The sequence below is a fragment of the Kryptolebias marmoratus genome, linkage group LG12, assembly GCF_001649575.2.
Source record: "Kryptolebias marmoratus isolate JLee-2015 linkage group LG12, ASM164957v2, whole genome shotgun sequence".
Classification (NCBI taxonomy): Eukaryota; Metazoa; Chordata; class Actinopteri; order Cyprinodontiformes; family Rivulidae; genus Kryptolebias; species Kryptolebias marmoratus.
Window position 1 is genome coordinate 21,951,574 of NC_051441.1, and position 17,047 is coordinate 21,968,620.

General features: G+C 42.2%; 2 protein-coding genes and 1 long non-coding RNA gene across 5 annotated transcripts in view; 1 reads left to right on the forward strand and 2 right to left on the reverse strand.

The window, feature by feature from the left end:
* Window positions 1–6: 6 nt before the first annotated feature.
* LOC108250013 (regulator of G protein signaling 9a) lies at window positions 7–2,795 on the forward strand. Its single transcript, XM_017439682.1, has 4 exons — window positions 7–184; window positions 889–1,027; window positions 1,195–1,277; window positions 2,222–2,795. The coding sequence occupies exons 1-4, from the start codon at window positions 27–29 to the stop codon at window positions 2,376–2,378; spliced, it is 537 nt and encodes a 178-aa protein (XP_017295171.1). The 5' UTR covers window positions 7–26; the 3' UTR covers window positions 2,379–2,795.
* Window positions 1,168–2,750, reverse strand: LOC119617514. Its single transcript, XR_005233836.1, has 2 exons — window positions 2,613–2,750; window positions 1,168–2,346 (listed from the first exon to the last, which is right to left on the reverse strand). It is a non-coding gene; the product is annotated as an uncharacterized LOC119617514 (long non-coding RNA).
* Window positions 2,796–3,494: 699 nt separating the features above from the next.
* The window catches only part of cog1 (component of oligomeric golgi complex 1), a 16,676-nt gene continuing 3,123 nt past the window's right edge, over window positions 3,495–17,047 (reverse strand). Inside the window, exons 4-16 of one of the 3 annotated variants that reach the window (XM_017439695.3) lie at window positions 16,544–16,723; window positions 16,132–16,288; window positions 13,257–13,467; window positions 10,943–11,306; window positions 9,704–10,131; window positions 9,480–9,626; window positions 9,227–9,397; window positions 8,918–9,042; window positions 7,644–7,752; window positions 7,415–7,524; window positions 6,179–6,260; window positions 6,063–6,088; window positions 3,836–3,949 (exon numbers count right to left, since the gene is read on the reverse strand). In XM_017439695.3, the coding sequence (XP_017295184.1) occupies window positions 6,080–6,088; window positions 6,179–6,260; window positions 7,415–7,524; window positions 7,644–7,752; window positions 8,918–9,042; window positions 9,227–9,397; window positions 9,480–9,626; window positions 9,704–10,131; window positions 10,943–11,306; window positions 13,257–13,467; window positions 16,132–16,288; window positions 16,544–16,723 (2,093 nt within the window). In that variant the 3' untranslated portion in view covers window positions 3,836–3,949; window positions 6,063–6,079. Of the gene's footprint in view, window positions 3,950–6,062; window positions 6,089–6,178; window positions 6,261–7,414; window positions 7,525–7,643; window positions 7,753–8,917; window positions 9,043–9,226; window positions 9,398–9,479; window positions 9,627–9,703; window positions 10,132–10,942; window positions 11,307–13,256; window positions 13,468–16,131; window positions 16,289–16,543; window positions 16,724–17,047 lie in introns of all 3 variants that reach the window. The other 2 variants (XM_017439694.3, XM_017439693.3) reach the window with 2 other exon arrangements.

Consider the following 17,047-nt stretch of genomic DNA (forward strand, 5'->3'; position numbering starts at 1 on the left):
CAATGTGCTGCAGATGTAGACACCAGATGAACTCAGATGAACTCAGAGGAGCAGCAGAGTCAGGAGGTCCTGACCGTGTGATTGTGTTTACACCAGGGGAGAACTTGGCTTTCTGGGAAGCAGCTGAAGAACTGAAGTGGGGCACTGCTTCATCAATGTCAGCCAAGGCTGAAACCATCTTTAAGTAAGACAAAGTAGATGTGTGTTCTACAACTAAATGTAAAAAACACAAAAATGGCTACAAATCAGTCAGTTTAACAGTTTTTATATAGTAGTAGCTGAGACTTATTAGCCCTAAGAGAAAGTTTAGTAACTTTATTATTTTGCCATCACCTGTAAGCACCATATCTATTGAGCCACGGAACAGATTTTTAAGAAACTTTAGGAAATAATACAGATAGATATACATCCACAACTGGTAAGCATTTGGAGCCAGCTTAGAACAAGATAGCTGCCACAGCCAACTGACCCTAGAAAACACAACAATAATATAATTTAATCAGTTTTACAGATAATGTGCTAAAATGTGGTGCTGCTGTAGCTAAGTGCCATTTGCAACATGTACTTCAAGTGCTGCATACTGCCATGGCTCTGCTTTAACCAGCATGACCTGTTGTATCTGTGCACAAATATTTAATGAACCAGTGTATGGATTAGTGTAAAACACTGAGATGAAGGGCACTGCATGATACACATTCTTTCAAAAAAAGTGGATGATGTAACCTGTACTGTCCCCATTCTCCGATGTCTGAACACAGCAGCCCTTCTGTGCACGTCCACAGAGTACACACTTCATAGAGGGGCGAGTACTGGGACCGGGCCACAGACAGCGTTCGAAACAGGAAGTAGGTTATGTTGCATCACATGACTTTCATCATGTCCATCCAGGACCTTCCTGGCTCCTGGCGCCCCCCGCTGGATCAACATTGATGGCAGGACGATGGGGCTGACTGTGAAGGGCCTGGAGCATCCTCACCGATACGTCCTGGAAGCAGCTCAGACACACGTCTTCATGCTCATGAAAAAGGTGCCTCTGGTTCTACGTCTGTAGCTATTACTGACAGGAGTTTAATGTTCTCCACTGATTTATGGAGATGACTGGATGGAACATGCATTAGTAACAGGTCCAAACTCTGGCAGTAACACAAACTGTGTTAGTTGACCAAGCAGTTTATATATATTTTATTGCTACAGGACACTTTCTTCCGTTACCTCAAGTCACCAACATACAAGGAGATTCAGAAGAAGGGGCTGAGCCCTGAACCCCATAACTTCAGGTGTGTAAAGTTCAGTAAGACAAAGTTGGAAATGCTGCATCTTTTCTACCTGTTGGTCTCTTAGCAAAATATTTTATGAATAACAATTATTTTTGGAATTACCCCAATAACTTTATCCAACACAAAAATGATTGTAACGTGGTCAACTTTGCTGCTATTGAGCTAAAATGTGATCTGGTAGTAGCTGAAAGTCCTTCACAACACATACTCTGAGTGCTAACATACCATGAATTACATTATCACTACATTATCACTCACAACAAGATTTGACTCATTTCTCCTTGGTTTAAAACTCTGGTGTGAAACTCTGGTGCGTTACTTCAAAAGATGTTGGACCTTTAATCACTTTCCATTTCGCTTCTAGGAGCCAGATGATTTTGGAAACAGAAACAATAGCTGGGTCTGACAGAAAGACGCAGAAGCCTTCAGTTGATCAACTTCACATTTTTAGCAAATATTCATGAATCCCCTTGTTGAACCTAAAATAAAATAGTTGAATGTTTATGAATTAAAATATAAGAAATTCAATCAAGTTGTGTCTTTGTGACAGGCTGCTGAACAGAGGAGTGTTTCATTCAAATCTGTTTAGTGATTCATGAGATATTATGCTAACAGACAAACAAATGCACAGGCACAGACACAAAACATTACTGCCCACCTGTCACCTTTTGGCAGTGCGAGATAATAACAAATGTCTTGTAAATGGTCATATTGAAAGATTGGACTGAAGAAACTTATGAAAGACCTTCAGAGATCATTTAAAAAACTCATTAGAAAGTTTGACACCTTCTGCACAAAATGCAAAAAGTCGAGGAGAGGCCTCGGCACAGTACTGTAATTTCTCAAACCCTGTATGTTGTGGTTTTATAAATCTACTGGCCCTGTTCCTGAAATCTTCTCAGTGCCAGGTCACTTTGAAGCTGTCCTGTCTGTTTCTCCTCTAGTCCAGCCCAGCTGGAGCAAAATGCTCGGAGCCGGAGCCCAGGCATTCATCCCATCATCCTCTGGCAACAAGAAGAGGAGGAGAAGGCCAGGGCTGCTGCTGCCTCTGCTCCAGTTGATGTCAAAGCTGTGATGAGCAAAATAGACAGGAAGAAGTAGTTGGAACAAATAATCAGTAAGAATAATGGATGTTAGTATTAGCTCGGTTTAATCAAGGGATGAGGAATGGATGTATGATTTTAGTGAAACTTTATGAGGTTGCTGATCATGAAATGATGATGTTCAGATCCTAAAATATGAATTAAAATGATTCTGTTTAGACATGATGAGATGAGAAAACGGGAGAGCTAAGGATTTAATTAAAGAACACCAAACTAAGAAATACTGACTTACTAATGCAGTGATTCAATCCTGGTCCTGGAGGACCACCATCCTGTGTGTTTTAGCCCTTTCCCTGCTTTGAATGACTGAATGCAGAACTTGAAGACCTGTTATCAAACCCAGAAAAGTTGTTCAATTATGGCATTATGGTCATTAACTATATCTGCATCACAAATAAAGATCTGATGAAAATTGGTTCCTATTAATTGCAGTCATTGCGGAGCAAGCTTAGCTCCTGTTCACTCATTGGTCGTGGGTGTGGCCAGATGCGAGCATAAAGAGCGAAGGTAGGAATATAAACAACAGCGTTAGCTTACCCTGCAACGTTTCTGCCGTCTGTCCCCCAGCTGAAGGTGCTGTAAAGCCTGAAATCTCCGGCAGATAACAGCTGTCCTACTCTGCAACAATCGCAGCATCCAGAGCATTTCTTCCACTGCGCCTCTCTTCCATAGCGCTTCCGTTGTTTACACGAGGAGGCGTTCCTCTGCTACCAACCAAACTGGCTGATGTGAACAGGATGCATTCTTTATAGAGCCGAGCCGAGTAGAGCCGGACTTCTGAATCAGGGCCCGTGTAAAAGGGGCATCATTAGAGTCTAAAACAGGAAATCCAGAGCAAACGTGTCTTCCTGCTGGCTGGAAGACAAAGTACTCAGGGTAACATGTAAAGTCTGATTATAAACTTGGGTCTTGTTAAACTGATCAATAAAAGGCAGACACACATTTCCTTTCAAGATGAGCATGATGTACAAATAGAAATTAAACTTATAGGTTAATCTAATAAGCATTTCTTACCCACATTATTAATGAAATTACAAACTAAAATTTCCCAGGTGGTACAGAAAAGAAATTAAAATATCAGAAGTTGCCATTTGAAAACAAAACACAAAGAATATTACAAGGTTAAATATTTATTTTAGCACATTTAGCAAATCCTTTAGATATAAAAATCTATTTTGAAGTTGAAAAGGCAAGTTAGGAATAAAGCTTCTCTTCTTTAGTCTGTTCGAGACTGTAGATTTGTTTTGGCAAGCAGAGATAAGGTGTATACACACACACACACACACACACACACACACACACAGTCATAAACATCATCACCTTTCTGTGGCAGGTGAAAACCCATTACTTGTTTATGTAAGATGCACAAATAAATCAAACACAGGAGGCATTTTTGGAAAGGCAAAATGTTTATAAAGTCTCTGCAAAGTGTTATTTGGCCATGCTGGACAGCCAGCTGAGTTTAAACAGAGACGGTGACGGAGAGTCTTCTTCCTGATCAGCCAGCTGTCTAAAGAGGCTGCCCGGACGGAAAGCGTCCTCACTTCCTGCTGACAAGGACTGAGGAACCTGTCAGAGGAAGGACACAAGTAGTCACTGATTGGTGCTGAGATCCTAGAAAACTAATACTGAACCATATTAAATAGAGTTTGATTTAATCTGAGTTTTCTGCCACTCTCCCATAAAGCTCAGACTGGTGAAGATCCCAGGTAACATCTCACCTGCTGACGCTTGGACTCCTGCAGAGAGCTGGTGGCTTGGTAGATTTACACATCCCCCAGGTTTATAGATTTAACAGAACTGTAGAGATACTTCTGACTGTGAGACCTGTTGTCTCTGTCAGTGTGTTGAGAATGACTCTCAGCTGCTACATGTCAGTTTTAGTCCATTAGCTGGAAAAGTGACAGAGGAGCCATTTCTATGTTGGCTCAAGTCAGATGGATGTAGTAGCCATCCAGTGATTTCTTTCTGAAAAACCACATAGTGGTTCATTTTGCTAACATCAGCTAACTCAATACACACACAAACAAAAGCAGTATCACCTTTGAACCTGTGCAGGAGATGATGGCTGTTGTACCTGGCTTCTCTCCAGTGTTTCTATTCTCCACCAGTGATATTTGTCTGCTGCTGGGATTTTGGGATGGAAGCTGTAGTCTTGCATCATTTATAGTCAAATGTTTTTCCATGAGTTTTAGTCCATGTTATCTAAAAAGCAGGATGATGTGTAACGTCCTAGATGAGGGTTAGGTAAGTCTTGGCTCCAGTTCTCTGAGAATACTGAGGGGAAGGAGGACTGCCTGCACTCATTCCAGGTAGTATCAGTATTTAGGCACAGAACACGCCTCGCACACAGACTATTTGGTTTTACAGAGCATCAACACACCAGACTGCTGGCAAGCTAAATACAAATAAAAAAGATATGTGTGTTTAAAGTGCTTTATAAATGAAAGATTTGTTCTCACCGTGCTGAAACTTTCCCATGTTAAACTAAAACTATTTAGCATTAGACTCTTCAAGATCAGTAAAACAACAACATGCAGGCTCAAAGTAGCTTAAAGGGATATTTTAACCATTTTCAAGCAAGTTTCTGTGCAGAAGTTCTTAACAGTTAATATCTTACCTGTTGTAGAAGCTCTTAGAGCGACAGAGTTTAATTCTGACCAGACTGATGAGCTAACGGCTAGTGTGAAATGCAGTTAAGACTAAAATTAGTTGCTATTTGAAAACAATTCTAGTGTCAACCTTTATAACCGTTCATGTGAATGCTGTTACCCAACCTTCTACATCCCTGACACTATAGAAGCTAGTTGTAATAATCATCACTGTGGGACGTCAAACTGTAGGAACTGCAGCGTAAAGGCTTAGAAACAGCTCGCTCAGCTGTGTTCAGACCAACTATTAGCTTATCAGTCAAAATTAAATGATTTCTACAAACTGAGGCTGTTCAAGGAGCCATCTACAACAGGTAAGATATTAATCATTCGTTACCTTTACACCACTTTAAAATGGCCTAAATATCCCTTTAATAACAGTTCAGAACAAGAGACTACTTTGTTTTCTGGAGGAGAACCTGGCAACACAAGCCTTTCTATGCAAATGAGCCAAAACATTATGACCACTGACATAAAGTGAACAACACAGTTCAGGTTGGACTCATGGCTGCGTTAGATAAAAGCTTCTCAGAGCAGATCTCTGAGAAAACAACTGCTGTCTCAGGAACACATGCAGGACCAACATGTTTTGGCTCAGGAGATCAGAACCATCCCAGAGTCTGAACAGTTTGACCCGTAGAGAAAAGTCCTTGTAGTTTCAGTTAGTTTGTACTCCAGAGAAGAGACTTGTCAGGGACAAAGACTGAGAGCAGGACGAGCTGTGAGCAGTTCTGTAGGTTGCTGCTCAGAATAAAGCCAAATGGGACTGATTACATTTAAAGACTTCTAACTTCCAGAATAATATGTGTGGTCCACTCATATAGTTCCAGTCCCCTGACTGAGCTGCGGCTCAGTGACATGGTTCTATCAGATCAGAACCTTCTCGAACAAAAATAATATTCTGCAGTTTACAAGTTCAGCAATGAATCATGGTAAAAACTGAGCTATAAAGCAGTCCCACGCTGCAGGCGCACCACAGAGAAACCAAAGCCAACCAGAGCAGGAAGAAAAAAGCACTCTGATGAACTTGCCTGGGGGTGTCTCGCACTCAGAAAGGCTGGGAGGGGAGAGGAAGGGGCGACAGACAACATTTAACCCAGGCCAAAACACAAGTTGTACAGCCGAGCTGGCTGAGACCTTTCCTCACCGTGCTCTGAGGAGGATCCGCTCCCACGGACGACGACTTGGATTTCCGAGCAGTGGACATGCTGAGAGGCAACAACCCGAACCTGCAGAGCACCAAACAGCCACAGTCAGCAGTCCTCACATTAGGAACACTCCACAGCAGAAACACAAATAATAGCTGAGACCTCTCGTTCTGCGGCTCTTTATCCCAGTCCTCGACCTAATTACCCCACTTACTGCCACATGGGACTAGAACAAGATCATCAGTTCACTGCATTTCTTACAGACGCTTTTTAAAGGCTGTCGACTGATATTGTTCACTTTATTGTTTCATATAGCTTTGTTAAAGGGATATTTTGGATATTTTGAAGTGGGTTTATGTGCAAAAGTTATGAACAATTACTATCTTACCTGTTGTCGATTTGAATGACTTCATTTTAATTCAGAAAGGACCGATGAGCTAACGGCTAGTCTGAGCACGGCTAAGACCAAGGTAAGTCTTTGTTCTGGTGCCTACTGTTCAGGAGGAGAACATATAAACAGCAACAAACGCAGCATGTGCTTCACTCGGATCACATGGATAAGGTCATGTTTCTAAAGTGGAAAACAGATGTGCTGCTGAGTTACTGAGAGAGCGATAAACATCTGCTGCTCCAAGGTTTATTCATGTGAACTAATTTTGTGTATTGTTTGTTAATTGTGGGTCACGTTTTATGAAATACTGGAATTCTAAAACAATTAAATAAATGCATGGACCATCCTGTTTTCTGCTGCATTAAACCGATGGCGGTGTTGGCCTCAGAGCGGAGATGCACAGCTCTAACTCAGACAGTACTGACAGGCTAATAACGGCTTGTTTGAGCAGTCTTAAACCAACTCCAACATAAAACAAGTCAACGCTGCTATTAAACTTTAAACTACTGTCAGTTTACATATTTGTTTTTTAGCTAAGGTCATTTAAAGAGCTGTCTACACCTTGGACATTAATAATTGTTTAAAACTTTCACACAGACAGCCACTTTAAAATGGCCGGGGTATCCCTTTAGTGCAGGGGTGTCAGACTCCAGGCCTGGAGGGCCGCTGTCCTTTTCTGCTCCAACACACCTGATTCAAACGGTTTAATCACCTCCTCATCAAATCACCATGTTCTCCAGTAGCATGGCAACAAGTCATGGTTTTAAAGCAGGAACACATCTAAAACATGCAGGAGAGGACAGCGCCCCCCCAGGATGGGAGTTTGACACCTGGGACTTCTCACCTGATCTGGCTGCTGGCCAGTGGCAGGATGTTGTAAGGTTCCTGGGAGTTCAGAGCGCTGCTCCGTGACGTAAACTGCTTCTCTGATCCGGTGAGCAGGCCCAGCAGCACCTGGAACAGATTCACAGGATGTTATCATGGTGTTATCATGCTGTTATCATGCTGTTATCATGGTGTGCAGCAGCAGCACCTGTTTCTACAAACTACAATCATGTGTGCCTGGGACATACCGAGGTCCTCTGCGACAGCCGGCTGAGGTTGGCATTCAGTGGGGGGGTGAACACATCCAAATCAAACGGGTCGATGAAATTTTCCAACCAATCACAGATCTCATGGAATCTAGAACAACATTTAAAAACCAAATAAACTGGCTGAAATGTGTGGTCACTGTGGAAAACTGCAGGTAGGTGTTGTACTGCTGAATGCAGACAATAATCAGCTAAAGGATGTGCAGACTTATTCAACCAACTGTGAAATCAGATAATCTGCTCAAAAAAATAAAATATCCACAGCTGTTCAGATGAAACGTTTCAACAGAAGTCTGTTAACTTGTGTTGAAGCAGCTGAACTTTAGAAGACAAACAAAACAAACTGAAGCCCCATCAGCTTCATCATCAGGAACTTATATCAGACAATTATATTACAAACGTTTTACACTGCATTACGTGTCATATTATTATTATTTTTATTATAGTAAACTTTAGGTTCAGATGTGAAGCAGGTTTTTCTAAATAACTTACAGACAGATTCAGATTTTTAAGCTTTTTTTATTAAATCATTGAATGTTTTGTTGAACTTAAAAATTTTGGTTGTATTTTTGCTGCAATGTGTCAATCATGACATTTTGGATGTTTTTCCATTGACATATTAAAAGTCTATTATTTCACCATACAGTAAAACATTTTAGGTGAAAAAAGTATCACATCATAAAATACGGTATTTAAAAAAGTTAAAAATTGTGTGTGGGGGGAATCTGATTTTATAAAGCCCTGCAATATAATGAAAGTGCTGATTTTATTTATTCTACACAGTATAGGCCACATTTGAATAAATACGTTTACAGGAAGTTCAACAAGAAGGGAAGCCTTTAAGGCTAATCGCTGTTCTTTAAGTGCAAAATAAGCAACGTTTCCAATCATCCTGACTACAATATATTAATTTAAATAACTGGGAATATTTTCCGCTCTCCATAATGGAGCAGCCCCAGTTGTTGATAATAAGAAACTGGATTTTTAGCTTATGTCAAAGATGCTTTACATTCAAGCCTAACAGGAATAAAATACAAACCTAAAACAAATTCAAACTTATTAAAGTTCAAACAGCAGAACAAAGGCTAAAACGTGCTAAACAGAGGCTAAAGCTAAAATCATCAAAACTGTAGTTAAAAGAACAAGAACGGTAATTAAACGCTAAAAGAGAAAGATGGTAGCTAAATGCTAAATGAAACAAAATGGCAGCTAATAGCTACAGACAAAGATTTCAAGGAGAAGTGTTTGGGTGTTACCTGGGGTCCTGGTGGAAGCGGGAGCTCCTGCCCTCCTCCAGTCTGCTGCTCAGGGAGGTATGAAGGTAACGAAGGTCAAACAGCATCTGCAGGGCTCGGTTCTGAGTCAGGGGGAAGACCCCCTCCTGAACAGAGAGCAGAAAATAAATCTACATGGTGTTGATTCAGTTTTCCTTTTCATTATTTCTCCCTTCTCTGATTTTCAGAATCTTCACTATTATTCCATTTGATCAGTTCTAGCCTCACTAGCTTTGAGCTTTTATTCAGACGGTGACCCATTAACCTTTCTGCAGCACTGTGTTGTGTTACCGTGGTTACCGTGCTCCGGTCCTGCTCTGTCAGACTGTGGTAGAGGTCCAGAGCTTGAACAAGACAGGCCTGCAGCAGTTCCTGCAGGGTGGGCCTTGGAAGGGCGTGGCCCCCCACCCTGTTCGTCTCCAGGCAGAGCTGGAAGAGCAAAGACTGCACAAACCAGGATGGCTGCAGAGAGAGAACAGATGAAGAGAATCAAAACTCCTTTTCCTTCCTGTCCATGTCGGGGACCAATCTGAGAGCCTCTGACCTGCACTGGAAGACGGATTTTGGACGTGACACTGCTCCCCGATTCAGCTTCTTCTTGGATCTCTAGATCCTCCCAGTTTGTTGCAGTTGTCAGGATTGTGCCGGCAGACTCTGCATGCAGCGCTGCACCAAACGTACTCATCAGCCCCTGTCACACAGCAAGCAAAGACGGCTTTGTTAGGCAACAGATACAACAAAGCTAATGTTTCAGTAAAAGGTTCTGACCTTGGCGAGGGCAGAGCTCCAGATGCGGTACGCCTCCATGCTGCAGCTGAGAAGCTCCTCCTTCAGCCCTGCCCACTCAGCCTGTGCAGGGCTGACCTCTGCAGTGACCCTGGATTTGACCATCTTCTTGCCCTGCCGGGGCGTCCCTTTCACCACCGCTTCAACCGTGCTCTGTCTTCCCAGGATGCAATGCTTCAGGTTGGGGCAGAGTTCAGCCACAGACTGGCACAACCTGGCCATGAAGAGAACAGAGCTGAGGTGGGCGGGTGCAGAGTCCAGCTCAGAGCGGATGGAGGACAGGATGTGGTGAACACAGGCCACACAGCCGTCACGCAAAGCCTGCTCCACTGCCGGAGAGTCCGTGAAACGGTTAAATGAGGAGGATGAGGACGATGAGGAGGACACTGGGACTGTGGTGGAGTCAGGTCCTGTCAAGTGAAACAAAGAAGATGGTGTTTGTGTCTGTTCACTGTAGACAGTGTCAGCATGAGTGAATATAAAGATTTATCAGCTAGTAACAGCCTGTTTGAGCTGACATCCTTCTAAAGACAAAGTTTCTGTCTTAGAATGACTAATCATCAACATTTCAGGCTGTGGATTGAGATGATCTTATAAAGACAGGTTCTAAACACTCTTGACTCTTCTAATCTCACCACATGGTGTTTATAGATCCTGTTTGCAGCAGCTGTCACAAAGACAGGGTTTCTGAAACAGGAATAATGAGATAAAGCCTGAGGTCTGTTGATAACGTGTCTCTCTCAGTCATTTATTGGAAGACGTAATGACGTAGCTCTGAGATGGCTCTCCAGCTGTGGAAAACCAAAGAAGCAGCTGCAGCCCTGCTTCAGCACTGGAAGCTCTTTACTGAAAAAACTCAAACTGTCAACCTTGGATCTTACTGTAGGATGAAAATCCTGCTGAGCTTTATCTCAGGATGATCAGGTTAATTGATGGATGTTCCAAAGAAGACAACAAATTGTGCACATTTATGTCACCAGCTTATTGCATCTTTTATTTTTTACATCTTTCCCCACAGCATAATGTTGTACGGGATAAATGTCACAATAAAAGTGGGAAAAGCTTTGAAATGATTTATAATGGTTTCATTTACATCACAAAAATCTGGCATTCTAAAGGGAGTGGAGACTTTATCTACTGTAGAATATTTAGTTTGTGTGATGCAGGGCAGTTTGTTGAAATGATTACAGGACTGGTCCGTGCACGGTGAAATGGCCTTACCTGTGTCCTGAGAGGGAAGGTAGTGGTGGAGGTCATCCAGTCTGCTCTTCAGCTTTGCATCCAAAGAGGAACAAAAGTTCTGAACACAAGGTGTTAGAGCCTGCGTCTTCATGGCCAAGCCACTCCTCTGCAGCTGGTGACCCCGCTGGACCACGCTCACCCAGGCTGCATCACTCAGCAGGTCCCCTGGAGCCTCCGACCATAAAAACGAGGACACATCTACCTCATAGAGGGCCCCGCGGCTGGAGCTGGAGTTGGTACCACAGGCGGACCTGACATTCTGGCCCTCCAGATCCTTCACAGCTGAGGTCAGGAGCTGGACAGAACTCGCTGCAATGGCTTCAGTTTCTTCTTTGGTGATGGCCTTGGGGAATGGAAAGAAGGGACTATTGGAACATTGCAAAACGTACAATTTGACATCATGCCACTTAGGCCTTATTGATGTTTTCACTATGCAGATTTTTATTAACCAAAGAAAACTGTTGAAATGCTAGGGTTGGATGAGAGGCTAAAAGTTTCCATCATCTGACAACTGACAGTATATTTATACAGTTGTCTGTTTGTTTGTTACCTCCCCCAAGAAGGTTCTGTTTTTAAGTGTTGGTTGGTTTGTTTGTCTGACTGTCTGTTAGCAAGATTACTTACAAACTAACAAAGAGATTCTTATGAACTTCTGGAGTTGTCACAAGAAAATTGACAACATTTTGGCAGTGATCTGGATCACAAACTGGGCAATCATTATCTGTACAACTGAGGAAGTCAGCTACTTATAGAGAAAATGAAGACCAACTCACTGATTTCATATCGCTTTGGTTTTCAAACAAGAAATATACCTGATTTTTGCAACCAGCTTCAAGCTAATAATAAAAGCTACAGGCAGCTTGATCACAATGAGAACCGACAACAGGTCCTTATTGTTACAGCACACATGGTAAAAGATGGCAGTGTTTTAAACAACCTGATTTCCTGACAAGGTTTATCACAGCGAGAGAACGCCGACGACGTGGAGAGTAGGAGAGCTGTCATCAGTTCAGTCAGGATTTCTAACAGGCCACAAACTGGTCAGTGTGCATGGAATAACATGTGGAATAACATGTTTTGCAGGAGGTCTGCAGGAGTGTGATTAGAATAGATATGTCCTCTGAGGTATATCTGGATAAATATCAAGTTTCAAGGTGAAAAACAAGTCTGTCAGGCCTGGTCAAGGAGGGCTGCATAACCCAGCCTTAGACCTCAGCTGGATGCTATGGGGCATCAAGATAATGACAGATGACCTATAAGCTAAAATGATCACCAAACGTATCCAAAAGGTTTTAAAAAACAAAGCAGAAGACATTTTGCTTCCCATCCGTGGCACTTTCTTAATTAAAAACTGGACAATGTGGAGTGTGAGGCTTTAAACTGTACGATATGCTCCGTCATGCAGATTAATCTCACTCCCCTCCCTCTTCAGGGTCATTAGAGTCTTTGTTTGCTCGGCTCACAAGAGGTCACATGGATGAAAGTGTGAATTAGAGGGGAAATGACTGAGTAGCAGGCGTAATGCTCCATTTTAGGTTTTGAAAAGCTGAAATCTTGGACCTCCACCTTTGTTTAAAGTTGGTCTGTCTAGTTCAACATAAATGGGATCCCACATCCCCCACTCAAACATCTGTCTTCTCTGTCCAAAATACAAACCCTAACAACTCTCCAGTGGGAGGGGAGTAAGATTCATCTGTATGTAAATCGAGCATTTCATGCTTCAAGATGCCATATAGTTAACTTGCAGGATTTAAGGGATAAAGACCACAGGTATTGAAGAGGAGCTGGGTTGGTCAGATGTATCTTTTGTCCTTTTTCAGAAAATCAAGAGCTGTTGCCATTCTTATACATGTACATTGTGTTTTAAAAAACAAATATTTCTCCTAAAAAATTTGCTGCATTTTGTCATTTTTGTTATGATACAATTAAATTTTCATGAAATTGTTGCTAATTTGAACAAATACATCCTGCAGATGAATAAAATGACAAAGGTGTCCCACAGACACTCTGCAGGTCTCAGGCGTTGGACATCAGACTGGACCGAATCCTGATGCTTCACAATCGTTCCTGCTTCTGGAAATAAATGAGGTGGACTGCACATAATCAGGGTCTATTACAGCGTGTTCAGGTTTGGATTGGAACTGTAAAGTCATTATGGGTAAAAGCTCTTCAGTGGGAAAGGTAAACTCGCTAAAATAAAGCAAAAACTATCATCCTTAAAAAAAAAACTACAACAGACTCCGATCGTCGATGGTCGATAGATTCAACTCTATAAATGCTTTATATGACCAACCTGCAGGCGCTGAAGGAAGAGCTGCTGCAGGAAATCCTCCCAGACAGCCAGGGGTCGCCCCAGGAGCTGCTGGCACACATTGCTCCAGTGCTGACTGATGGAGCTGGTGGACAATAGGTCCCACACAGCATCTCGAATGGCTGCTAAGCCCTTCAGGCTTCTGATGTAGACCAGCAGGGTGCCAACACCGTGACAGATATCCTCCTTGCAGCTGAGAAAAACAATACGAAAGAAAAGAGATTCTGGCTCATTTAATACTGGATCACACAGATTTTAAAAAGTTTTATCACAAGATGTCACATGAAATTAAAGGTGTAGCATTTAAATTTTATCAGTAAAACTGACTGAGTTACAACCATTTTCAGATCAGTAAGTCTAAACTGTATAAGTAGTATGAAGTTTGTAGGAACAAAAATGTTTTGTTGTCAAACTTAAACTTTTTTTGTATAAAAGCCATTAAAGATATCAAAATGCAAGTTCAGATATGTAAAATGGTCTGTTTAACCTTTGAATTATGTCTGAGCTCCAAAGAGGGCTGAGTTTTTTTCCCATTTGGTTCAGCAAAATCACACTGTTGTCTATAGGAAAATTTATTCTAACACACAATTCTCAACTGAGACACATGTTTATGTATGCACTTTTCCACAGATGGGGCAAATCAAAAAGAAACAAAAATAACCTCTCAGACTTTTCTGTCAGTGAGCAAGAAAAAACACTGGTATTCAAAACTGTGCATCTAAATGTTCACCCAACCAGACCCCTTACACCAGAGGTCCCCAGCCCCCGGTCCGTGGGTCATTTGGTACCGGGCCGCAGAGAAAGAATAATTCATTTACAGTATTTCTCTTTTTGGGGTTTTTTTCAGAGTCTGACACTCTTGATGCTGTCAGAACGCTTATCTAGGTCATGTGATCCGTTACCGCTAAAAACAAACCCACAAGCAGCAAAATGAGTAAAAAACAAACATCTGGAAGCCCTAGATGGGACCGTCTGGTTACTGAGAAACAGGCACAGGGCTCCACTGATTCAGTGTTATGGTGAGTTGGATTCTTTGTGCTCTTTATATTTGTGGTGCATCTTATTTTGAAGGGCATGTTTAAACACAGAGAACATCAGGGGGAGGAGAGGCTGTTATTCATGTTGATAACGCAATACTAACAAAAAACTAACAAAGCTGTGAGGACACGTTGGATTTACGTTTATTATGTTTTTAAAAATACCCCTGTTTTCATGTTGTATCATTTTATTTTGTTGTATTTATCCAGCCGACCTTTAAAGGGCGGTCAGTGAAAATACTGTCTGATAATGAACCGGTCCGTGGAGCTGAAAGGTTGGGGACCGCTGCCCTACAAAAAAATGGCTGAACTGGGAAATTATGTCCATAAAAACTGGAACGTTGTGAAAAAACAAACTTCTGTGTTTTTATATACATTTTTTTTGTTGTTGTTGTGGTTGGGATGTCATGTAAAATGTAAATAAAAACAGAATTCAGAGACTTGCAAATCTCATAAGCTACACAGAAACAGTAAAAATATCAAATGTTCAAACTAAGAAATTTGATCATTTTAAAGAAAAAATAGAGTAAATTTCAAATTTGATGGCAGCAACACATCTCAAAAAGTTGAGACATGGGCCACAAAAGTAAAATGGTATGAAGAAGAAACAGCTGGAGGAGCATTTTGGATCGATCTAGTTTAACTGGCAGGAGGTCAGGAAGACGACTCGGTATAAAAAAATCATTTTAGAGGTTGGATCTCTTAGAAGTAAAGATGGGCAGAGCTTCATCAGTCTGTGAAAAACTGTGTCTATAATTTTAGAATAATGTTCCTCAACAGGAAATATGGAAGACCTTGAATATCCCATCATCTACAGTTCATAAATGATCAAATTTTAAGAATCTGGAGAAACTTCTGATCTCAAAGAGCGAGGCTGAAAGTTCATGATGGATGTCTGTGATCTTCAGGCCCTCAGGGGCTGGTTCTGGTCTGGACTCAGGGACACTTCCACAGGTCATTGTCTGTAAACACAGCTCACTAATGCTGCTTAAAGCTCTATCAGACAGAGAAGAAGCCACTGCTGTCTTCTCTGGACCAAAGCTCTTTGAAAATGGACTGAGGCAAAGAGGAGAACTGATCTGTGGTCAGAGGAATCACATCCTCCATACTAAAGAGGAGAGGGGGCATCCAGTCTGCATCAGCCTGCCTCTCTGATGGTATGGGGGTGCAGCTTACACATCTGGAAAGGTACCATCAGTTTTAGAACAACGTCTGCTCCTGAAACATTCGTCACATCATCAAAGAAGACGAGCCAGGACTGCTGAACAGCTAGAATCCTCCATCAGACAAGAATGGGACAAGTTTCCCTCCAAAACCTCCAGCAGCTGCTCTCCTCAGTTCTTAGATGCTCACAGACTGATGTTAAAGAAGAGGGATGCTTCACAGAGGGAAACATGGACCTGGAACAATTTTTTTTAAGATGTGTTGTTGCCATCAATTTAAAAGATTTTCTTTTATTTTTTTCCCCCAAAATTGTACAATGTCTTAGTTTCAGCATTTGATATGTTGTAAATAAAATATGTGTTTATTAGTTTTGCAAATCATTGTATTGTGTTTTATTTACGTTTTACACAAAGTCCCAAGTTTGGGGTAACTTGGGGTAAAGATACTGTTTTGGATGGAGTTCTAAATGCGGTAAAATGTGAAAAAAGTCTTTTTTCTAACATAAAGCAGCATGACTCAGTGGTTGATAACATCAGCTTTTCAAGCATGAGTTTTCTGCTTTATATATTTTAGTAACAGTGGAATTTTCTGACTTTCATTTGGCTGCACAAATGCAATGAGCCCCGGTTGGCTGTGAAACTCTGCAGTGTCCTCACGTAATGATCCACTGCTGCAGGGTGTCCCGAAGCTGCTCTCCTTGGATGGGCTGGGCCAGGGTGCGCAGGGTGGGCTGGAACTCTGTGATGGATGGAGGCAGGTACCTAAACCAGCTGCCTGTACTCGTCTCCTCCTGCAGCACCTTCCTGCCTTTAGCTGAGGAGAGGATAGACACTGTATCAGGGCCACAAAGTGTGTTCTGGAATGGCCAAGAATGTTTGATTTATCTGCACATACATCCTGACAGATACAAATTGACACAAAGGTAGCAAAGGAGTGGTGGTTTTGCCAAGGAGCTTTTAAATAACAATGTGAACGTATTTTTTAAAAAAAGAACTGTCCTTAGGGAAACCATTAATCCTTTGAGAACTGCACATGGAGTAGACTGTAAGTAAGGTATAGTTTTAATACCTGCTGGGGTGTTGCTGGAGGTTACGTTCTCCAGGATGGAGAAGAGCAGCCCACAGCTCAGAGCTCCGTCTGCTGGCCGAGGACTTCCCTCTGGGGGCAGGTAGAAGACAGCATAGGCCTGGAAGAGCGTGGTGATCAGCAGCTCCACCAGGCTGCACACCTGGGCCTTGATCCCTGCACCTAGGTAACAACAAACATGGCTATGATCGGGAACATGTTTCCACAACAATGTTAGTTGTGTGTGTGTGTGTGGGGGGGAGTTGAAAATGAAGTTAAGTGGGGAAATTGAGGGCCTGTTAGAGCTTTTTAAATGTGTAATGATTACCTGCTTAAGGGACAAAAAACCTTCTTTAAACACGTAATAAAGGGTCGGGTGCAATGTGGGATGGGTAGTGGTCGAAGGCGGGGACCTTGGCGGTCTGATCCTCGGCTACAGAAGCTGGCTCTCGGGACGTGGAATGTCACCTCTCTGGTGGGGAAGGAGCCTGAGCTGGTGTGTGAGGT